A 25326-nucleotide genomic window follows, 5' to 3' on the forward strand; every position below is an offset into this window, starting at 1 on the left:
AGTAACAGAAGGATTGTTAGGAGGGTTAATCTTAATATTCAGGAAGCCCCCTGCAACATGAAGAGTGCATTCTGTTTCCTCCAGCAGGGTTGGTACAAGCATTTGAGCAGAGCGTGGGTCTGGGGCGCTCTGGAGCCCTTTAGGCAGTGGAGTGTCCCACCTTCCGAAGTCAGAGCAGCCTGCGTGAAGGAGCTGGCCCAGGGGAGAGCCATCTCACAGTAGAGCAGCAGGCAAGGCCAGTGAAACCAACGAGGACTCACATTTTCAACAGTGGACAGACACCACTCAGTCGTGAGAGGTGAGGAAAGCAGGGAGGGGCAGAGGCAGAGCCTCTCTGCCTGCCTGTGGAAGTGGAGCAGAGTCCCCTTCTCAATTGCATAAGCCCCGGTTTCCGGGAAGCCAGCACCAAACAAGCCAGACGGTGCGTCTTCCACTGCACCAGACTGGCCGCCTTTCAAGGGCTGTCCCCCAACGAGCCACCTCTACTAACCAGGTGCAACTCTGCTTTCCGTTTTACTCTTTCTTGGGTGTCTGTAGCACTTCTCTTTCCCTCGTTGCCTGTGTCTGCTCTGGGTCTGTAGCCCTGCATTTGTAGCTCTCTCCTGTCCTTGTCTGCCTGGCCATGCTTTTTTCCCACCCTCCCATGTTAGGCCTCGCTGCTCTGATTTCTAACTTTGCCTTTGCCCCGAATCCCTAATACTAAAATTAGTTCTACTTAAAAAGTATAAATTTTATCATACTTTATAAAAATGTACTCATACATGCAAATATGTAATTATATTTTATACAAATATATTTTATGCATAATTTAAAGCTTTCTATTATCTCAAAAATTAGTTTTATCTTGTATCAGTCTCCTAAAAGCTTTCAATGTTGAAATGTTCTTTGTTTCATCAGAACCCTCAGTTTTGCTTAATTAATTTCTCGGCTTTAGCACAAATTTCTTATAATTAAAATAAAGGCCTGGCTCCCTATATCATTAGATTATTAGACTATTGGGGTTGAAACTACTACAGTGGTAATAATAGCCATTAGAGAATTTCCTTTTTCTCTGGGATCATTGTTTTATTGAATTTCTGAGGTGTCCCTATGACAATCCACAGGACTATAGACATAAGAATCAATATACTGAGAGGTTTACAGACAAAAGCAGAAAGAGTGTGTGTGTATGTGTGTGTGTGTGTGTGTGTGTGTGTGTGTTCAGGGTTAGAGAAGGGATGGGTTACATTTCTTTACCAGAATCAAGATGGCAAAAGAAACACGTCCTTATGTTAACAAAGGTACATATGATTTGCTTCAATTTTTTCTTTTCCATGTGCTCAGCAATTTCTGAAGACTTTTTAAACACACGCTATAACCTATCACAAGCAGAATTCCTGTAAGTGGAGAGAGGGATTACCTGCTTCTCTGTTAGAATGACTCTCCTTAGTAACTGATTCTCAAGGCCTTTCATTGTAACTGTAAAATCAATGACTGACGTTTTAGCATTGATCTCAGGGGTAAAAGCAGGGTTTGGTAACTTCGTAGTAATATACAGTTTAAATGTATCCATGATATCACATTCCTTATCACCGACTTTCACCTACATAAATTCGGGCATAAAATTAAAAACAGATTAAAGAACAGGAAAAGGAATTTTGGTTCAATTTAGGAAAGAATTTACCAAAGGTCAGTGCTGTGAAACTTAAATGTGCTGGGAAGGAAAGCTGTAAAATTTTCACCACTGATAATAAAGGTTATTTGATTTAGAATAATTTAGATTTGTGGTCCTGTCCCAAGATGTTTTTAGCCACGATACCAAGAAAATCAAATGAGAAATTTGTGCAAAATAAATGTTCAATAAAAGAAAACTCAGGTGAACCCAAGATTTGACTTTAAAATTCCAGTAAGTGTGAGAGTACTTCAAAAAGTTCTTGGGAAAATGGAATTAAAAGATAACTTTACCTTGGTACAAAAATGTTTGAAATCCACACATAGATTTTTCATAATATACATTTTTGTGAACTTTTTGAAGACCCTTTGTAAGCATGGATTTCAGAATTGTTTTGCACGAAAATAAGCTTATCTTTTAATTCCATTTCCAGAAACTCTTAGCAGTACCTTCATACTTCTCATAGTTGTTTGTAGTTCAGGAGTTACTATCTTGTTTTTTCAGTAAAGGAAATTATTTTCTACTATGGATATTTGCTTGACAACAGAAATAATTCATTTAATTTCCAAAGAAAAAAATGCCAATTATTTTTTTGGAAAGATAACATTTACCTTACATATTATCACTTGCATATGTCGGAAAACAACTAGTTCTGGTTATTTAAAGGCAGGTGGAAATCATAGAAGTTTTTAATAGCTTAAAATTTTAATTAATGCACACGTGATAAAAAAAAAAAAGGACAAAGACCACTACCACATTCTCAGGCACCATGCCTTCACATTGCAGACAAGAATCCAGGATCTTCTGGGGCAAGCATTGTGGCATAGTGAGCATCTCATGTGGGCCCTGGTTTATGTCCCTGCTGCTCCACTTCCGATCCAGCTCCCTGCTAACGTGCCTGGGAAAGCAACGGAGGTTGGCCCAAGTTCTTGGGCCCCTGCAGCCACGTGATAGACCTGGATGAAGCTCCTGGCTTCTGGCTTTGGCCCAGCCCAGCTCTGACCATTGCGGCCATCTGGGGAGTGAACCAGCAGATGAAAGATCTCTCTCTCCCTGTGTGTCTCTTCCTCTCTTTCTGTAACTCTGCCTTTCAAATAAACAAATAAATCTTTTTTTTTTTTTTAAAGAATCCAGGGACTTTTAAAGATCTTCAGAAGTAGAAATTCTGAAATCCCCTTTGACATGTTGAGTATAACATATAACATAATCCAGACAGAAAAACAAAACTGCACGGTCTCACTTATATTGGGAATCTTAAAAAGCTGAACTCATGGAAACCGAGAATTGAACATAGTAACCAGGTACCGGGGGTGGGAGTAACAGGAGGAAATTGGCCAAATGGCACAAACTTTTAGGTTAAGATGAACAAGTTCCAGGTATCCAAGGTACAGTGTGGTGGTGATGGAGCATGTATTATTCACCTTTTCAACACGGCAACAAATACCTCAGAGAAGCTACTTACAGAAGAGGTTTATGTTGGCTCCTGGTTTTGGAGGGTCACGGTGCAAGACAGGGTGGTCCCAGTGGTTCAGCCATCTGGTAAGGCCAGGAGATGGCAATGATGGTGTGTGTGCAGAGGAAAGATCACATGGTGAACGAGGAAACAGAGGGAGAAGCAGGGCCCAACTCAGCTTTTATAACCAACCCTCTCAGAGGAAATGCCTTCTGCAGGGGAGAGGGTGGGAGGTCAAGCCTCAGTGACTTAGAGACCTCTCACTGGGACTAGTGCGGTGGCACAGTGGGTAAAGGCACTGCCTGCAGTGCTAGCATCCCATATGGGTGCCAGTTCAAGTCATGGCTACTCCATTTCCCTGCTAATGCAACTGGGAAAGCAGTAGAAGATGACCCAAGTATGTGGGCCCCTGTACCTATGTGAGAGACCTGGAAGAAGCTCCTGGTTCCTGGCTTTGGATTGGCCCAGCTCTAGCCATTGCAGCCATTTGGGGAGAGAACCAGCTCTGTTGCTGTTTCTTTCAAATAAATAAATCTTACCAAAAAAGAAAAAAAAAAAAAGGCCCTCTAGGCCCTCCTCTGAGACACCACAATCGGGTTAAGTTTCTATCCTTTCAATACCATTAACTTATGACTTTGGGGATCAAATGTCTGCATAAGTTCAGGGGTCATATCCTATCCAAACTGTAGCACATGTGTCATTTAATTTGATTGTGGTAGTCTTCACACAATTTATATATGCATATCAAATCATCACAATGTACACTTTGCATATATGCAATCTTCATTTGTCAATTAAACATCTTAAAAATGTAGTTCAAAATTGTGGATGAGTCCATAATAGCGAAACAAATCACAAACATCTTGTTTTTTACTTCCTTATCTGAAAAAGATAATCTCACAGGAGAATGGTGCTAAGTCTTCAGAACACTGACTTATATTTGTTTTTCTCCCTGTAAACTCATATAAGCTTAAACATATATTGGATGCTCCATAAACCTTTGTTGAATGAATTCTTTAACATGGCATATGAAAGGATTCACATTATGGAGAAATTTTTTTTTCTAAATACATCTATCTTTCTTTAATGAGAAACATCTGCATTCTTCACTTACTCATTGATATTTGGGAAATTAAGCTGTCCAAAGTGAAAAAAACTCATGAGCAATGCTGTCATTCATCAAGAAATGAAACCAAAGAAGGCTAAAAATAGAGAAGTGATGCTGGTTTAAAAAAGAAACACTTAGATTGGAAATAATTCATGTTCTCATTCACCATTGGGAATGGTATCCCATAGCTTCCAGCCAAGTCGATGAGTTTAGATGGAAAGTTAATAAAGACAGAAATAACAAATCAATGTCTACAGACTTTATTAAGATGCTATTTCTCCAGTGAGGAAATCTAGATTTTTCTTGTAAAAATGTATGTATGGCTTGTAAAACCAGTTTTCTTAGAGTTGCTAAAACATGTATCTATTTTATGTGTGTAACACAAACATTAAGAACAGACTATGTGTTTCCCTAATATGTTATTTAGTTCCTGCTAAATGACTGCTCTTACCAAGATACTGCTCTCTTCCTATTTTTTATTAGTATATAAAAATAAATGGGAACATTGATGTCAGTTTGGAAATCATTTTATCCAGTGTACTGGAAATACTATCACCTGAAGGAAAGTGCCTTCGCTGCTATGCTCAAAAAGGTAAGTAGATGTCACCATTGTTCTTTCTTTCTTTCTTTTCCACACAGCTCACCTTGTAAGTGGTGCCTGATTTAATGAAATTCTTTTCCAATACATTATCCAAGGCTGGATCCAGCTCTTCCCGAATGTCCTCTATGAGAAGGGGTCGGCCCAAGGAGAGGCAGTCCTCCAAGTGCGTTCGGAAGTATTTATGGTTCAGAGACGTCACCTAAATATAAAGAACTCATTAGTCTACCCATATTGCAAAGAACCTGCCCACTCCCAAGTGGACATCAAGAGATTTGCTGGACAGCTGACTACACATTTTAAATGTAATATGAGAAGCCTTGTGTATAAAAATAAAAGTAACAAACAAAAACTGATTTTCAATACATGGTGAGTCATGCCTTTGTTGTAGCTCTGGACATGCAATGAGGTCTCTGATCCTCAGATGGAAGAAATATCTGGGTTCTGCTCCTGACAGATGGGAGAGAAGTTTGGGGTTAAGCCTTTCACAGTTACACAGCTGTAGTCAGAGACAGCAAAGTAACTGGCATATTTGTGATATTTCTTTATCTTCTCAGGACACTGATAAGATGAATAAGTTATAAAATAACTATAAGAATGTCAGAAAATAGAGATGGAGTCAAACCGAAAATTAATTCATGTATTCTGAACCTTAGTGACACAATAGAAGAATATGATAGATACTTCCCATAAAGTCAACTCAAAACATTATAAAATTACTTCATATATTCTTGCACGTTAAAAAAAATTCAAGCTGAATGCCTGGCAGGGGTCCCTCTATTTTTAGATTGCTATTTGTTATTAGTTAAAATAGACCCACCAGGTTAGTTGAGCTTTTCATGAGCCAATTGGCTTTGAACTTTTATTCTCCAATGATACCTTCCCTGGCCTAACTATATGGATTCCCAAGGGCTCAGTCCTCAGCTCTCAATCTCCTTTTGTCCTCTTCTCTGAATGTAACTGTTGCCCTTACATCACTGTGGGTGTGGACATTGAAACACAAGGAAGGGGGCTGGCACTGTGATATAGTAAGTTAAGCCGCCACCTATAATGCTAGCATTCCCTCAGAGTGCTAGTTCAAGTTCCAGCTGCTCTGCTTCCAGTCTAGCTCCTTGCTAATTTGCCTAGGAAAGCAGAAGAAGATGGCCCAAGTGCCTGGGCCCCTGCCACCCACATGGGAGGCCTGGATGGAGTTCCAGGCTCCTGGCTTCAGTCTGGCCCAACCCAGGCCACTGAGACAATGGGTGATTACTAGAATAGAATTAAAAATACACGTACACACACAGGATCTACAAAAAGTTCTTGGGAAATGAAATTTTAAAATTTTATTTTAGTGCAAAGTTTTTGAAATTCATGCATATGAAAAGTCTCCAAAAATTTCATAGAAATAAGTATTATGAAAAAAGCGCATGAATTTCAAATTTTTTTGCACCAAAATGAACATCTTTTATTTTAGATTTTTGTTTAACTTATTTGAAAGGCAGAGGCAAAAAGAGAGGTGCACAGACAGATCTCCCGTCTACTTTTTCACTCCCCAAATGCCTGCAGTAGCTAGGGCAGGGCCAGAGCCAAAGACAAGAGCCAAGAACTCAATCCTAGCAGATGGCAGGAAAATAACTCCTTGAGTCATCACCTGCTGCCTCCCAAGGTATATACATTAGAGGAAGTGGGAATTGAAATAAGAGTCAGGACTCGAACCCACAGCACTCTGATTTGGAATGTGGGTGTTCCAAGTGCCTGCCCAATTTGATCCTTTAATCCCACTTTTCCACAAATGTTTTTCAAGTACCCATGTGTGCAAATATATACAATTGCTATGAAAAAAGAATGTAGATTGAAAACTTAAACAAGTCTTCTTTGTCCTTGCTTGATTAAAAAGGAAATAACAAAAATAAAAAATCCTGCACCTGTAGGAAGTTGTGTCTGTCATTGGCTCCCTGGCTTTCTCTATACAAAGAATATGCTGTAAACATCTTCCATTAGGTATTCAGGAAAATTAATCTAAAAACAAGTTTTGACCAGCTTATTCAACAAAATGAAGCAAGGTCCTAATAAGACAAACCAAGCACTTGGGCCATTTTCCACTGCCTTCCCAGGTCCATTAGCAGGGAGCTGGATCAGAAGTGGACTCAAACTTGTGCCCATATGGGATGCTGGTGCTGCAGGCAGTAACTTAACCCATTGTGCCACAGCAGATCTTTCAATATCTTTTATAGATCTGAAATATACAAGTAATTCAAAATGTTCACGGAAAATGGAACAAAAAGGTAAATTTATTTCTCTGCAAAAAAAAAAAAAAAAAGCTGAAATCCATGCAGTTTTTTTCAGCATAAGCATTTTCCGTGAATTCATATGTGTGGTTTTCAAAATTTTGTCACATCAGGATAAACTTATCTTTTAAAGCCATATTCTGTGAATTTTATGAAGTACCCTCATACTGAGTTCTGGATTATTCTCGAGGTCAGCTTAGGTCTGCACCAAGAACGAGGCCACGTCCCCTTGCCTGGGCAGCCCTGACCTCAGGAGGAACTCTTTCAATATTTCACCACTAAATGAGGGTTATTGGAGGCTTTTCATAAACAATATTTATCTGATTAAGGACGATCCCACCTAGTCTAAATTTGCTGAGAGCTTCATGAACAATGATTAACTTTTACCATATGGGTTTCTTATTTATTTATTTATTTATTTATTTTTTACTATCTATCAAGATGACCACATAATTTTTTCGCAATTTTTCCCCTGTAATGATGACACTGTGACTAATTTATTTAAATTCAATAAATAGTGGAATTCCTACTTTATTGAAATAGCCATGCAGGGAATACAAAGATGGCCAGCAAGAAGTTTATAGGGCAATAAAGATAAAAGCCAAATGTGCAGAGAACAGTAATTCAAGACAGACTCTAAGTCCACAACAGAAGTGTGATGTCTGGGATTAAAGTTGGGATGCCAAAAGGTCTTGTTGAAGGTCGAGTTGGACGTGGACTTTGAAGATTAGTTCAGATTTTTATCTGGGATATATGTGGGGGGAGGGCAGTAGGGTAGAGAAAGACATCTTGGCTAGTAGACATAATGTAAGAAATAGGAGTTGTAACCCAGTGTGTTGAGCTGCCTCTTAGGACACCAGCATCCCATATTAGAATGCCAGTTGGGTCCCAGCTAGTCCAAGCTTCTGATCTAGCTTCCTGCTAATGCACTTGGGAGGCAATAGATAATGGCCCAAATACTTGGGTTCCTGCCACCTCTGTAGGAAACCCAGATGGAGTTTCTGCCTCCTGTTCAGCCTGGTCCAACCCTGCCTATTGTGGGCATTTGGTGAATGGAAGATCTCTATCTGTGTGTCTCTCCCTCTGTCTCCATCACTCTGCCTTTCAAATAAAATAAATCTTTGAAAAAAAGAAATGAGATAATATGAGCAAAAATTTGGAGACAGGAGGCTTAGAACTCTGAGCACGATGTCTAGGAAATACCGAATCGTCCATATAGGTAGTGGCACTGAGAAAATCAATAACAAGATCCCCAAGGAAGCCAGGCATATGGAAATCCTGCCCTTACTACCTCACCTTAAACTTAATGCCTTATTAGTCTCCAACAGCAACACTGTACTCTGGTATGTTAGGTTGGTATGCATGGCCTTAAGCTGTGGGATTGCTAATTTTGTTGCTTTCTCATATGTATAAACCCAAAGCTCAGAACAAAAGCCACATTCAACACTGGCAAAAACAACAGAGCCAGAGAAATGGACGGCACAGACGTGGGGGGTGGGGGTGGGGGGTGGGGATGAGATCAAGAGAGAGTACGAAAGACAGAAAATCATCAATGTTGCCCCAAATTATGGATACAAAAATCAATAATGTACATTGGCACATATTTATCATAGAGAAGACAATTTTATGACTAATAGATTGAACTGAAATTGTGGGCAAATTCCATGATTTTAAGATTACTTTCACTTGCACCAAATGATACATACCTGCAAATCATTTTCTTTCTCTTTTGATTTAATCCAAGTTTTGCCTTGAGTTTGTGGGTCTATGAGGAGTGGGTATCTGGTGGCCTTTGTCACAATAATGCCATTCTGAATTGAGAGATCGTCCCCGGGTAGCCCCTGCAGCCCCCACTCGCCAATCTAGAGGACAGGAAATGGATATGGTTGTTCAAAAGAGAACAAGAGAGTGCTCATTAATAATTAAAAGTTCCACAATTTAAAATTTGGTTACATTTATCCTTTTAAATACCATTGGCACTCAGAAAAAAACAGACTGGTAAATGTGAACCAAATAATAATAACTTTAAAAAAGAAATTTATAACTGCTGATTTCTTTCTTTAATAACCCCAAACTAGTGTATCCCTTCATGTTGTACAAGGGACTTTAAAAAGTTCATGGGAAAACACAATTGAAAGACAAGTTTATTTGGAGGAAAATAATTTTAAATCCATATGCAATTTTTTATAACATGGATTCCATGTAAACTTTCTGAAGACCCCTAACAAGCATGCATTTTCATATTTAGGGAAACATTGTGAATTGATTGCATTTTAAGCCTGATCTGTGGTTAGTGGAGATAGTGCATATAATGAGATGTCAGAGAAGATAAGCCCCTAAGGAAATGCCCTGGATGCTCTCCAGTCCTGCCCCATGGTTCCGCCCACAGGGAGTCTGGGTGATTGCAGAGCTGCAGAGACACTGGATGAAAAGAGATGAGAAGGGATATTATATTACCAGGAGCTCATCAATGGTGCTGTTGTGAATATTCCCTTCTCCACATTTAGAAGGGACTGCCAGCCTCCCTCCATGACGTGGTCAATGAAATCACCAGAGCCCCAGTGAGCAACCGCCTCCCACCTTTGCTCAATTATCCCAGGAGCTCCAAAGGCCATGATTAATACGGAGCATCTTGTCCCCTTTGCTTTGTCAGCATCCAACAGATCTCCAGTGCAAATCATGTTCCCTGTAAGGGTGAGTTTAACATTGTTTGAATTAGAAAGGATTATTTTTTAACTTTTAAGTACAGATAACATGACATCCCCCAAGGAAGCAGCAACTGGAGAGCATATTTACAAATCAGAAAAGCAACTCATGAATATAAATTGCCTAGAAAGCATTTATTACCATGGGAGCTCTGCAAGACATACTGAAAATTGACGGCGGCACCAAATTCTCAGCAAGCAAGGTTAGTGTGATAGGAGACACTATTGTTACTCAGTGATACCACACATGCCAGCATGCTGTTGGACACTAAAAAAGACGCTGAGAACTAGTCATCAGGCAAATGCAAATCAGAATCACAATGAGATATCATCCTACCCTAATCAGAATGACTATTATCAGAAAGACAACAAATAACAAACACTGGTGAGCATGCAGTGGGACTATAAATTAGTAACAGCCATTAGGGGAAATTGTATGAAGGTTTCAAAAAACTAAAAGCAAAACTACCATATGATCCAGTAATCCCACTTCTGGTAAATATCCAAAGGAAAGAAAACCAGTAATCAAGAGATAACTATGCTCCTGTATTCACTGTAGCCCTATTACAGCAGCTAAGATAAGGCATCATCCCAGGTACCCATTGATAGATGAATGGATAAAAGAAATGTATACATCCATGGTGGAATATTGTACTGCCATAAACAGAGTGAAGTCCTATCATTTGCAGCAACATGGATGAGCCAAGGAAGATGTTATGTTCAGTGAAATGAGCTAGGCACAGACAGAAGCACCACATGATCTCACTCATATGTGCAAGCTAAATAAGTTGATCTCATTGAAATAGAGAGGAGAACAGTAGTTACCAAGGCTAGGAAGGAGAACGAGGAGGGGAGATTAGAGAGAGATTCGTTTTCAAGTACAAAAACACATTTAGATAACAGGGTTCTAGCTTTCTGCAGCATGCAGACTAACTAATTAACAATACTTTATTGCATATTTCAAAATAGTTAACAAAACAATAAACGTTTGAGGTGATAGATGTACTAATACTCCCTAGAAGAATTATATACTGTATAAGAATCAAAATATCACAGTGCACCCCATAGCAGACATGTACAATTTTTATATGTCAATTAAAGATAAAAGTTGGCAGGAGGGAGGCAGGCATTTGGTGCGCAGTGAAGCCGCCACTTGGGCTGCCAATATCCCATAATCACGGTGTCTGGGTTTCAGTTTCCAGCTCTATTCTCGATTCCAACTTCCTAATAAAACACACTCTGGGAGCAGCAGATAATGACTCAAGTACTTGGGTACCTGCCACCCACGTGGTGGATTAAGCTCCCAGTTCCTGGGGTAGTGAAGCAGTGGATGGCAGGTGTCTCCCCCACCACCACCACCATCACTCAAATACCAAAAAAAAATGAATTTCACATCTTTTAAAACAAATAATAATAATAAATGTTTAAAGATGGCTAATGACTAAAATAAATTTAATACCAGCACTTATGGTCTAATAATGCTTACATTTGTCTAAAACACTTGAGAGAGATTATGATTTCACAAGAGTGGTATGAATAATGGAGAGTTATAAGAAGATCTCAAATTGGCAAGCCCCTAACTCACGAATGGTTTTTAGCTCATAGTAGTGCCATTGGATTAACCTTAAAGCAAGATTTCTTAAAATGCAAAGGCAACTCTATACCACAGAGAAAATTCTCTTTTTTTCTTAGCTCTCTAGCAGTTTCAAAGCAATCTTTTCAATTACATAAAAAGGGAAAAAATAGGTGTACTTTGATTTTTTTCACCAGTGAGAAATAAAATAGGACCAAATTTTCCAATAGTAGTGGGACAGGAAAAACTTACGGTTGGCGAATCCACCAGCATTGAAATCAGGTTCAGGTTTTCCGTGAAAGGAATTTTCCTTGCTTTCAATTCAATCTCCCATTGATCTTTCAGCAAATAGTTCCTAAATATCTGATTGAAAGGCCCGAGGTAGGAGAGGAAGCCCGTGCACAGCAGGATATCGCCTACCAGTCTGTGAAGGGAAAACACACGGCCCCCTCCCCACAGTGAGCCATGGAACACATTTTTTTTTTTAATTTGACAGATAGATTTATACACAGAGAGAGAGACAGAGAGAAAGGTCTTCCTTCCGTTAGTTCACCCCCCAAATGGCTGCTACAGCCGGCGCTGCACCAATCCTAAGCCAGGAGCCAGGTGCTTCCTCCTGGTCTCCCATGCAGGTGCAGGGCCCAAGTACTTGGGCCATCCTCCACTGCCTTCCCGGGCCACAGCAGAGAGCTAGACTGGAAGAGGAGCAACCGGGACTAGAACCTGGTGCCCATATGGGATGCCAGTGCCGCAGGCGGAGGATTAACCAAGTGAGCCACAGCGCCAGCGCCGGCACCCATGGAACACATTTTAAGCTCTCCTACGAAGGAGTCAAAGGCATGAAGAGATTATGTAAAAAGGAACCCCACACTCGAAAAGGAATAAGCGTGGCCACATTTGGGGAGTGTCAGCAAGCAAGAAAGACCCTCTCCCGAACCTCACAGGCCCAGAGCCTTAGTGCCTGGAGGAAAATGTCTTCCCACCCCAGGCACCCTAGCCCTGTTCAGATTTGGTCTTGTGTTAACCTATCCCCTCCCTCTCTCTCCCATTCCCACAGACACCAGCACAACACACTTTGCACATAGGACCAGCCACTGCTGCACGCTTCCAGAGCCACTGAGGAGAAGGGCAGCGACCTGCGGAGGGCATCTGGATTGTTCTGGCCAATCCTGAAAACCCACACCACTGAAACACACCCAAGATTTCGGTTTCACAAATCGTTTCCACTCCGTGTCTGAGTGAGTGACTGGTGTATGCTGTATGCACTTTCCCAGGTAATGAGATTCAGCAAGGGACAGCAAGTTGGCAAAGAAGGGAGCATGGGCTTCGCCACGGGAGTGGCTGATACATTCTCTAATGTCACCAAAAGGTGGCATGTGGGGTAACGACTAAACGAAGGAGGAGGAGGATTTTAACAGAAACCGAAGTTCATACCTATTGATCTGGGCTTTGAACTCTTTACTTTGCTGCGTCCACCTGACTTTCTCTCCACTCAGTCCATCAATGAGAGTGGAAGCTGCCTGCATCTTTTTCCGGCACATGTCAGCATCATTGAGCAAATCCTGCATTCAGAAAGCGGCGATGTCTCAAGAACTGGTTTGCTTCCCCCCATTAATTTGAAAGGCAGGGAGACAGAGACAGACGTAGGTCTTCCATCTGCTGATTCACACCCAACATGGGTGCAGCAGTCAGAGTTGGCCCAAGCTGAAGCTAAGAGCCTAGAACTCAGTCCAGGTGGTGGCAGGAACCCAATGACTTAAGCCATCATCTGCTGCTTCCCAGGGTGCCATTTGCAGGAAGCTGGATCAGAAGTGGAAAAACAAGGACCCAAACCCAGGTATTCCAATATGAGATGCAGGCATTTTCACCACTGCACCAAAATGCTTGGTCAAACATCCGCTGCAGGGGCTGGCGTTGTGATGCAGGTGGTTATGCCACTGCTTGTGATTCCGGCATTCCCTATGGAGCTCCATATGGCTGCTCTACTTCCAATCAAGCTACCTGCTAATGTGCCTGGGAAAACAGTGGAAGATAGCCAAGTAGTTGGTCCCTGCCTCCCACGTAGGTGGCCCAGATAGAGTTCTGGGCTCCTGGTTTCAGCCTGGACCAGCTCTGGCTATTGCAGGCATTTAGGGAGTGAACCAGCAAATGGAAGATCAATCTCTTTCTCTTTTTCTGTCTCCCACCCCCAACCCAGACTTTGTCATTATGCCTTTCTAAATAAATAAATACTTCTAAAAATCTATTATGTTGATATATAAAACACTTAGAGTTCTCTGTAGGTCTGGATTTTCTTTACATTGTCAAAGAAAACAACAGATTAAACTGAGAAGAAGATTTGAGAATATAGCTTCTTCCATTAAACTACACATCACAAATATAAAACAATGCTATACTTTATGTTTGTTTGGGAGAAATATAGCTATTTTTTATTTTAATAATATATGGAGATATTTCTTAATTTGCAAAAATAAGTATAACCTAAAAATAAAATGTGAACAAAACCATGCATATTAAATTCTGATTCATTCACCGAATATGGCTTTTACTTCATGAAGTTCAAGAAAAGCAATTTTGTGAGATAGAATGAAAGGCACATAAATTAAAATAGTATTACTATTAAATATTTTCAAGACAGGATCACATAAGCAAAATATACTGTCTTACAGTTTTGGATTTAATAATTATCCTGAGTTCTTTGTCATTTACAAAATACTGTCTCCCAGAGAAACACACAGCAGGAATGTGCTGTAGTCAGCTTATCCCCATCAGCTCATAAGAACCAATTGTTAATTTTTTTCAAAAAATTTGTGAACTGGGGTTAAATACAGCTCTTATTAAAAATTAAATTATATAAGCTTACAACTTAACAAGTTATATTAAAAACAAAGGTAATAAATAATAGAAACTCATCCCTCTGGATTGCTTGCATTTTAGTGTTATCTATTCTCCTGAGGTTAGTTAAGTGCACTGTCCGTTCTTGGTGGAACAGCGTACAGTGGCGCACTGCTGCATATCTGCTCTCAAGTCTGCACCATCTGTGCCCAGCCAGCTCACGCTGATGGGTTTTTTTAAGTTTTATTTATTTTTAAAATTTTTTTGAAAGGCAGGACACCAGAGATCAAGATAGAGACAGGGACAGAGAGAGAGAGAGAAAGGAAGAAAGAGGGAGAGAACTGGAAGCAGAGCCAGGACTAGAACTGGGCACTCTGATACTGGATGTGGATGTCCCAAGCAGCGTTTTATCCACTGTACCAAACAAACTCCATCCTCACGCTGGTGGTTTAAAATCAGCAGTCATGGGAGTATCAACACCACTGGAATACTAGAAGTACTAGAAATCAGGGCTTTCCTCCTCCCACCCTACCACCTGCCATCTTCCAGAGCTGACTGTTGGACATCTATCAGACCCCCCCCCCACACACACACACTGACATCAACCTATCCCAACAGGTCACATTAGGTCCCAGTGTTACAGGTAACCTGAGGTCAGCTGCCTTAAATTGCACAATCAGTAAAGCGCCTGGGCTGTGTCTTGAACCCAGGTTTCTAACTCCAAAAACAGTACTCTTTATAGGACATCACAGTTTTCTTTTACAGATTCAGTATTGTTAAGAGCACACAAACAAATTTTGACCCTAAGTATGTAGCCACAGGCCATGAACATGGGCATTTTCTGCTAAGTATTTTTTCCATCATCTAATTGCCCAGTTTCTAAATGTAACACATAGCTGAGTGAAGTCTCAGTTTGTCATTTTGATAATTTTGTGACTTTCATCTCACCATTTTCTCATTCATTGCGCTATCAAATTTCGCTTGTACTTTATCCAGCTCAGCTTGTTTCTCATCCAGCTGTACTTGCGCCTTCGCCAAATCACCATTAGCATTTGCTAGCCGGCCTTCCTGCTTGGCCAGGTTCGCCTTAAAAGGAAGAAGAGGTGGTCTGTGCAGAGCCGTGTTCCTGCTATGAAACATTCATGATTCCAACTGGTAAACCGTAACGTAAATTACAGGATTTTTGCAGTAGACGGTACTTTGGCAGTCATTTGTTTCAGCGCTCCCAGTTAAGGAAGCAGAGTTTGGGGGATATTTCATTATTTTTTTCCTTTTAATTATTAATGTTCAATGTAGAAAACATGGGGAGTACAGCAATATATAGAAAAGAGAACAAAAGTTATCCTTGATTTTACCCAGATATAATCTGTACTACGTGAAGAAGTAGATAATTTATATTTTGATTTTTTCATTTAATGTGGTATAATTATTTTTCACATCCTTAAACTATTTTCATGAACATTAATTATACAGCTGCACAACACTCTATAATTTGAATATTTTACTTACTTAACCCTTTTCCAACTTTTATACATTCTTCCTCCCTTCCATTTTTTAATTATTGAAAATAATTCTGTGATAAATACTATTGGATGTGTAAACAACTTGAATAATTTCTTTTTTATTTTTATTAGTATACAGAGAACAGATTTTGTGTATTGCATTGATAGAATTCTAAATTATTTCTTTGGTAAAGATTCATTAAAATGAAATTACTACAATAGTTTTTTGTTTGTTTTTTTTTTATGTCCTACAGCACAGTAATTATCTATTTCTTTTATATTTAAAATAATTAATCACTGAAGTAATCTATGCTGAGTCTTCTGGGAAAGTTTTTTTTTGTTTTCTATCTCAATATTTGACTTATTTGAACTTAGCTCTTTTCCCCAGAAAATGTTATTTCATTTAGATTTTCTAATGTATTTAGATATAACTGTAAAATTTGCTTTTTAATTAGTTAAATACACATACTTGCAATTTTATGGATTTATCTTTCTCTTTTCATTTGGTTTTATGTTTTTTCTTCTCCGTAAGATTATTAGATTCTCCAGGAACATATTTTTATAGTTCATTGTTGCAAAATATCAGCTCAGAGATTTATTCATTAATTCTGCTGTTTTTCTGTAACTCTTAATGTCATTTTTATTAGCTCTGTTCTGTTTTCCTTAAATTTTGTGTGTATGTGTGCTTATGAGTGAGGACAAACTCTATTTAACTCTTAAGCAGTATCTTAATGTCTTCCATACATTTAAGGGCAAACAATGTACAATTTTGGTCACACACACATCACAAAAGCTTTGATAACTAGCTTATTCTCATCATTTCCTAAACAGAAGTGATAACCTTTTTAAAAATTCAACCTTCTAATTTTATTGCTTATCTAATGATAAGGCCCTAGGAATTTTGTTTGGAAAAATTTAATCAAACTTTTTTTTTTCTTGGAATTGACTAGAATCAACTTTTGTAAATGTTTCTGGGACACTAGAAAGGACTTCATATTATTTGCTTATACTGAAGAAAGTTTAACAAAGCAATTCAACTTTAAAAATAATATTGTATAAGATCACTATATAAGTATCCATTTATGCCTACTCAGGACTGGCTCTATAATCTGTAGGCCCCAGTACAAAATTAAAAGGTGGGTGCCCGTGCAACCACAGAGCATTAAAGCAAGGGAGGTTCCTGTGTGCATACCTGCAAGCTGGCCTGCTTTCTACCAGTCCTATCCAAGACTGATAGCAAGTGTAACAATCTCAGATTACAATGTTAGTTTTCATTTCCACTTAAAAGACTAATGGGCTTCGCTTGATGTAATTTGATAGTATTATATTTATTGCATAAAGCATTATTATAATTAAATTTTTCACTGTAGATCACAATTTTTATCAATAAAAAATAACTCTCATGTGCTTGTTTTCTTGAGTTCTACATTCACAGTAACATTTCTCTCGCAGTATTTTTGTGTTTAGGTGTATTTACCATCTTTCCCCATCATTTCCCTTTGTGAAAACTCGTGTATTTTACATTTAGCTTCTATTTTTATTCTCAAAGTTTCTTTTCTAACAGAGTTTAAAGAAGTGGTCCTTTCTAAAAGGCTTGTTATGAAAAACAGCAGGCCTCTGCCTACCTACTTATCTTCTGTTCTATAGGACAAGCACTTATAACTTCTTTAGCTCTGGAGGTGGGGAGGGCCAGTAGGTGGGGCCCTAGAGGTAGTGTGTATGGAGGTGGTATTTTATGAATCCTTGTACTCCTAAGAATGTGTTTCTTCAGATGTGAAGGACAGCCTGGCAGGGTACAGATGGTGTGTGTGTGTGTGTGTGTCTGTGCACACCACCCAATACTTAAGTAGCATCCTCATATGTGGAGAGCAGCCCATGATTGAATTCTTGGACCACAGCAATTTCCTCCTGAAAACTGCATGTGTTTTTCCATTTTCAAGCATTTAGAACTGCAGAAAGTCTATTAACATCCCATTTTCTTTCTTTTTTTAAAGAAACCTTTTAAATTGTTTCTTGGATTACATATAATGTCCTCTTTCTATCTTTGAAATTTAAAATACATTCTAGGTGTTGATCCTAGCTTTTATGTCTTGTTTGGAATACAAACCCCATATCCAAACTTTCATATCCAAACTTTAATGAAATGGCAAGTTCTCTTTTATGACAGCTTGATTATTATTCCCAATAAATTAATTTCCTGCTGAAGCTACCAAGTTGGTTTAAGCTACTCGTCTGCATTGCCAAGAAACAAAGTATGTAACAAATGCACAAAGGGAAGAGAAATGTTAAGAGGACATAGGGAAAAAGTAAAACTTGCTAACAGGATACCTACCTTTAGTGGGCTAAATTATGCCTATCTTTTAATGGCAGTAATACCAACGAGCTATTTGATTCGACATTGATTTCTGGGAGAAGGAGGGAAGCTGTTACCTTCAGAGGGAGCACTTCCCTATTGATGCCATAAAACGTTGCCATAGCAAGTGTCCAAGACAGCAGACCAGCCACGTTCCCACAGACTTTTTTGGCACTTTCAAAAGTGTAATCATCCATATTAAAATATGGCTGCAGTAACTCAATAGTCTCTTCATTTATAGTGTCCTTGGGGAACTGCTGAAGGCTAAACAGGAATCCTGTTGCACTCATCAACTGAAAAATAGTAGCGCAACCTGTAAGTTCTGGGAGAAAAGACACCCTGCCTTCCTGAGTTAATGTGTTCTTCCCAGTTGAAGTTTTTCAAAAAGGTAACAGTTGATTTGGTCTAAACACACAAAGTCAACCTAAATTTGTAAATTGCTAATTGTCTTCTGGTTTCCATGGTGAAAATGGAAACAAAGAAAAATACGGAAGTTCCTTGTCTGATAAGTACATCTAAATACCACCAACCACATAGGTTTCTTTTTGGATACTCGACTGGGTTGACACCAAAGCTACACCACTGCTAACCACTGGTTCCAGACAGATTTCATAAAAGAAATACATTTGGGGTGGTGGTGTGGCACAGCAGATTAGGCCACTGTTTGTGATGTCCACATCCAGACTGGAGTGCTGGGATCACTGGAGTGCTGGAATCGAGTCCTGCCTTCACTTCCAATCCAGCTCCCTGTTATTGCGTATTCTAGGAGATAGCAGATGATGGTTCAAGTACTTGAGTCCCTGCTACCCATGTAGGAGATCTGGATTAAGTTCTTAGAATCAGCTAGGCTCAACTGTTATGAGCACTGGGGGACTAAACCAGTGGATAGAAGCTAGTTTATCTCCCTCTCCTTCTTCTCCCTGCCTTTCAAATCAATCAATTAATTAAGGCATTCGTCTTTAAAATCTCTCCCTGCTTACATGCTGTGTGATGGAGTTTAACTCTGCAATACACAGGGACCCACGTTGTTGAGTCTTTAATGTGTGTCCTCGGCTGGGGACACTTGATGCCCCGAGAAGACTGACAAAGACAGATGTCACTACTTACCTTTAGTGACTCGGCCCATGATGGCTTACAGCAAGGTTTTTCTGGATCCATAGTAACAGGGTCAATTTTCTTCTGGAACAGTAACAGCACACAGTCCATGATTCTCATAATAAGATGCGGTGGTTTTGCAAGTTTCCTGACTGTGGCAATATCATTTGGCTTGATAGTCTGTATTTGAGATGAGGAATCAATTTACTTTTTTTGTGGAGTAGTATTAATCATCTCATTTTTAAATAATTAAGGTAGAAAACCTTAAAATATATTTTCTCCCCAATTTCCAACATTATCTCCTCAGGGGTTTGCATGCCAAGATTTTTGCATCATGGCTCCTTGATTATTTTAGGATATTCATTTGCTTTTATTCTTTTCTTCCCGTTTCCCCCAATTAATCGGTTTGCAGGATCACTACCACACATTATCCACCTCCCCAGACCCATCAGTTACAAGTCCCTCTAAAGACGACTTGCACCTGTGAAGCATGGTTCATCCCATACACAGATATGAGAGCAGACAGAACCCTGAATCTCAGAAACCTCATCTTCAGCCTCCATGCTGAGGGCTGCCCTGTCTACAGAAGGGGGAGGAGCCGGGAGATGAGAGAAGTTATTGCAAATGTATGGTTTCTAAAGATATTTTTTAAAGTTTTATATTTTTTAAAGATTTATTTATTTATTTGAAAGTCAGAGTTACACTGAGAGAGATGGAGGCAGAGAGAGAGAGAGAGAGAGAGAGAGAGAGTGAGTGAGTCTTCCTCAATTGGCCGAAACGGCTGGAGCTGCGCTGATCCGAAGCCAGGAGCCAGGAGCTTCCTCCAGGTCCCGTACATGGGTGCAGGGGCCTAAGGACTTGGGCCATCTTCCACTGCCTTCCCAGACCACAGCAGAGAGCCAGATCGGAAGTGGAGCAGCTGGGACTCAAACCGGCGCCCATAGGGATGCTGGCATTTCAGGCCAAGGCGTTAACCTGCTGCGCCACAGCACCAACCCCAGAATTTTTTTTTAACAAAAGATTTATTTATCTGAAAGGCAGAGTGACAGGAAGAGAGGGAGAGAGGGGCCAGCGCTGTGGTGTAGTAGGTTAAGTATCCGCCTGTGGCACTGGCATCCCTGATGGGTGCCGGTTCTAGTCCCGGCTATTTCTCTTCCAATCCCGCTCTCTGCTATAGCCTGGGAAAGCAGGACAACTGCTTAGGCCCCTGCACTGGCATGGGAGACCCGGAAGAAGCTCCTGGCTCCTGGTTTCGGATCAGCTCAGCTCCAACTGTTGTCACTTGGGGAGTAAGCCAGTGAATGGAAGACCTCTCTCTCTGTCTCTCTTTCTGTCTGTCTGCTATTATGCCTCTCAAGTAAATAAATACATCTTTAAAAAAGAGAGAGAGAGAGAGAGAGAGAGAGAGAGAGAAAGAGAGATGTTCCCCCCACTGGTTCACTCCCCAATGGATATCACAGCCAAGTCTGGGCCAGGCCTTTGACAAGAACCAGGAACTCCATCCTAGTTTCCTAAATGGGTGGCAGGGGCCTGAATGTTAGGGCCATCTTCTGTTGCCTTATCAGGCACATTAGAAAGAAGCTGTATAGGAAATGGATGAGCCAGGACTCGAACCAGTGCTCTGATATGGAATAGCAGCAGCTTAATCCATTGTACCACAATATTGATCCCTTGAGTTGGGTTTAGATAAAGACATTGCCTGATACTCAAGGCAAGAAGGACTGGGAGAACATATGATCAATAAAATGTCTGAAAACTCATTTGGTTCAGTCATCACTCCCTCTCTTTTGTATGTTATTGTAGGATGACCAATAAAGAGAGTGGGAGTAGAGAACGTGTCCTGGTCATCATGAAAATGTTATTAAATGATTATTATAGAGTTATTCATTCGTTTAACAACAACAGGCATTTTCCCATATAAAACAAAACCAACAAAAATAACTTTGCTTCCATGATCTCCCAATAAAGGCAGTGAAAACAAAAGTACCTGACCTAAGGACTTCTACCATGATGAGAACACAGGGCTAAAAGGGAACCAGAGGAGGGTCCAGAAGAACCCAGAACTTCTGGAAGGAATGAGGTGGAGCAAGGTCTGAGCCAAGATTTGGAGAATGACTCTTTCTATCTGTTTTCCTTTTATCTTAATCTGGATCTCAATTCAGTTTTAACCTTTATTAATATTAAGAGAACAAAGTTCTTATATTTCATAGATACAATTGTAAGAAGATAACCATTCCTTCCCTTCCTCTTTTTCTCCCTCAATCCCCCTCCTTCCTTCCTTTCTTTTCCTCAATTCTTGTAAAAACATAATTTTAGTCCACTCTTATAATCAGAGTCTTAATGCACCACTAGCCATAATATTTAACAAGTAAAAAAAATAGACCACTGTTTCACAGGATGATAAACAAAGGCTACAGATAACAATTGAATCTTAAGACGTCCGTTTCATTCCTACACATTTGGGGGAGGGGGATATCAAGAATAAAGGTTGGCCGGCACCACTGGGCTAATCCTCCGCCTGTGGCACCGGCACCCTGGGTTCTGGTCCTGGTTGGGGTGCCAGATTCTATCCCGGTTGCTCCTCTTCCAGTCCAGCTCTCTGCTGTGGCCCGGGAGTGCAGTAGAGGATGGCCCAGGTACTTGGGCCCTGCACCTGCATGGGAGACCAAGCCGGCCATGGCGGCCACTTGGGGGTGAACCAACGGAAAAAGGGAGGACCTTTCTGTCTGTTTCTCTCTCACTGTCTAATTCTGCCTGTCAAAAAAAAAAAAAAAAAAAAAAAAAGAATAAAGGTTAGGAGAAGCATTCCTAGCAGAAACAGAGGCACATTTAAGGTAACAGACCATGATTCTTCCAGGAGCCTACAATTGCCTCTGCATGGCTGGATTATGTTGTATGCAAGGCGAGAACAAGAGACAAAGTTCAAGAGGAAGACAGGACCCAGGTTACCAGCAGTGGCAGAAGCACTGATATTTATGGGGCATGTTCCATGTGCCCAGGCAACTGTATCAATCACTTTTAATGCACACATGGATCCTTCAAGCACCAGTGAGGAACTGGGATACCAATGGAGACCCAGGAAAGCTAAGTAAATGCACTCTAGATCATCTAAGAAGTGGTGATCATGAAAGGTAAAGGCATATCCACCTTCCTCCAAAGCTGTGTCCCTCTCACCTCACAGCTGTAGATGCCCATCTTAGACATTATCTAAAGAGCACCGAGAGCCACAAGCAGATTTAACACGGGAGAGTGACACAATGTGGACTGGATGCTGGAGGAACCAAGACGACTCTCTGTGATCTTAATCCCTCATGCTAAAACTTGGGCTGTTAATCACCAGCATTATTTCTTGGTTCTCACATAGGGTTGATTTATGGAATGAAACTAATAGGTTATAATAAGTGAGATTTTAAAAAAACTAGAACTTAGAAAACTGAAGCCATGGAAACATTTGTTTTCCGATTTAGAGATTATAAAACACTTTAAGAACTCAATTCCATCTTCTGATCACTCAATTCCAAGTTAACTGCGTGGAATGAGACGCGGCGCCCGTGAGCACTGGTGTGGGGAGGGGTAACGGTGCACTGCTCACGTTCAGGGCCGCTTCCGCTTCCTCCAGTGCAGGTTTAGCAGCCTCCAGTTTGGTCTCGGCTTTCACTTTCTCACGGTCAATTTCATCCACTATTTTTTGCGCTTTGTCTTTTACTTCCTGTACATCATTTTTTACTTTGGCTGCAGCCTGGGCACTTATTGTAACTTCTGCTAATACCTGTAGAATTGAGGAAACACGTGAAAGCAAAGAAACACCTTTCAAGCAAAATTTATAGATTTGAGCAGCCGAACAGTTATTCAGTATAATATGAAACATTAATAAAAGCAAATTTATCCCCCATCTAAGTCGTCTATATTTTAAGGTGTACAAAAGCAATTCCTCAGAGCAGTTCCTATACTCTTCTATTTTCTAAGTTTTCATATATAAATATTTAAGCTCTCTACTCTCTAAGATTCTAGAAAATTAAAACAATTGAAGTAAGTATAATGGAGTATGGTCAGAAACCCATATTAAGTCTCATGTAATAAGAAACATAGTAAATATTTGTTGAGTGCTTATCATATGCCAGGACTTTGCTAAATGCCTCCCCTAAGGTATCTCATTCATTCTGGTAACTGGCTAAGGGTCAAGGTTTAAGTATCTCCTCTTAACTGACTCACAGGCGAAGCTGAAAGCAGTTGGAGACAAGTGGGGTGCAGACAGAAGAACACCACACATTATCACCGTCTCCTCCAGAGGAGTGCTGTGTTTTGGTTCGTTTTTTTAACTCCACTAACTCTTCCTCTTATCCTTTCCCTCCTCAACACAAACTTTAGATGGGACTCGGGCCATCCTAGAAACACAGAGCGTGCAGGGGCCTTGGAAAGAAGGCCAACTATGACTCACAGTGAGGCAGGACTTTCAGAAAGAGTTGAGGGAGAAGAAGAGAGACAGAACAGGAGAAGAAAGAATAGTCTTAGACCAGGTAGAGGACGGACTGTTTGCCTACATCTCGGTAAAAGCTGAACAAATATACCTGATGGTGCTTGTGAACATTACTGTACCAGAAATAATCATGTGAGATCCTATTTATTTTTTAATGACACTTTAAATTAATAATTTTTATACGGAAAAAAGATTCTTCATCAGTAGTGATGAAATAAACGCCAGCTCACTTCATCTGCTTTCACGGAAGCCACTGCCAGTTCCTTCTCCTTTACCGCGAGATCCTGAGAGAGTTTCGCCACAGACTCGCTGGCCTCCATGAGCTTGTCCAGACCTTCACAAAGACACACACACAGATGCTCCTGTTGACATGCACGTAACCCCTTCATCAACCCCCGACTCATACTGACTCTGTGGGCAGCACTGGATATGGAAAGTAACCAACACGAGACAAGGACCCATGGACCCAAAGCCCTTAAATACACACCTGTCTTAGGATCAACATCAACCCTACTCCAGAGAGAGAGCTCCACCAGCAATCGGGGAGCTCAAAGAAAATAGCTCTGATTCAAAAATACCACCTAGTCACCCTTAAGGGAAAGTCATAACGTTGTACTGAATGAGGTTAAGTTACCCAGAACATTTATTTGACAAACTCATGCTCTCCTCGACTTTGTAAACAGTGTGTAGCGACCATTGCTCTGCCTTTAAATCATACTGCAGCAGACGTGGCAAACGAGATGGAAGATACATTGGCACAAATGTGGGTAACTTTGCCACAAAAATGAAAATGACTGCTAAAATGTATATAACTGATTCTGAGATTTTTAACACCATAGGGCAAATTAACTGGTAAACTGAATTTCTCACATTCCAATTATGTTCCAGATAGTGGAATATTGATAAATGTGAAACATATGTCCTAGGACTCTGGTGTGGGGAGCAGGGGTAGAGAAGCATTCATTTGTGTGTTCTCCAATTTCTATCCATCTACAAATGTTCCCACCATAGTGACTCAACCTACCAGGAGCTTCTCAGTGGCACACCAGTATATTCTATTTCCACCAAACACGTGGTGCAAAAATAACCTCAAGAACATTAATAATAGTAAAATAGAGTAAAAATAACAAAGCAGTGATGATTTAAAAATATGTATGTCTTTGTATTTAATATAATTAATTATAAATATATGACTTGAGTTTCAATAAACAGCATATTTACTAGGCTAAATCCTCTGCCTTGTGGCGCCGGCACACCGGGTTCTAGTCCCGGCTGCCCCTCTTCCAGGCCAGCTCTCTGCTGTGGCCAGGGAGTGTAGTGGAGGATGGCCCAGGTGCTTGGGCCCTGCACCCCATGGGAGACCAGGAGAAGTACCTGGCTCCTGCCATCGGATCAGCACGGTGCGCCGGCCGCAGCGCGCCAGCCGCGGTGGCCATTGGAGGGTGAACCAATGGCAAAGGAAGACCTTTCTCTCTGTCTCTCTCTCTCACTGTCCACTCTGCCTGTAAAAAAAAAAAAAAAAAACAACAACAACAACAAAAAAACAGCATATTTAAGAACCAGACCAGAAAACTGTTTAAAAATTTAGCACTTGGCTCTCTCACAAGCCAGGAGAAACCAGCATCTATTCTAGTGCATGAGACAGAAAGGCTGCAAGAAGGTGGGTGAGTCCTGAGCAAAACCACAGGAGAACCTTCCCTTTCAGG

General features: G+C 40.5%; 1 protein-coding gene across 5 annotated transcripts in view; it reads right to left on the reverse strand.

The window, feature by feature from the left end:
- Positions 1-25326, reverse strand: part of DNAH8 (dynein axonemal heavy chain 8) — a 358350-nt gene that overhangs the window by 109513 nt on the left and 223511 nt on the right. For all 5 annotated transcript variants that reach the window (XM_070074115.1, XM_070074114.1, XM_051854776.2 and 2 more), the window contains 10 exons: positions 23851-23954; positions 22736-22912; positions 19156-19323; positions 18126-18341; positions 15142-15279; positions 12793-12920; positions 11611-11782; positions 8787-8942; positions 4857-5012; positions 1400-1582 (listed from right to left, as the gene is read on the reverse strand). In XM_070074115.1, coding sequence (XP_069930216.1) covers positions 1400-1582; positions 4857-5012; positions 8787-8942; positions 11611-11782; positions 12793-12920; positions 15142-15279; positions 18126-18341; positions 19156-19323; positions 22736-22912; positions 23851-23954 — 1598 coding nt within the window. The remainder of the gene's footprint in view (positions 1-1399; positions 1583-4856; positions 5013-8786; positions 8943-11610; positions 11783-12792; positions 12921-15141; positions 15280-18125; positions 18342-19155; positions 19324-22735; positions 22913-23850; positions 23955-25326) is intronic.

This window comes from Oryctolagus cuniculus, chromosome 5 (genome assembly GCF_964237555.1).
Source record: "Oryctolagus cuniculus chromosome 5, mOryCun1.1, whole genome shotgun sequence".
NCBI classification, from domain to species: Eukaryota; Metazoa; Chordata; class Mammalia; order Lagomorpha; family Leporidae; genus Oryctolagus; species Oryctolagus cuniculus.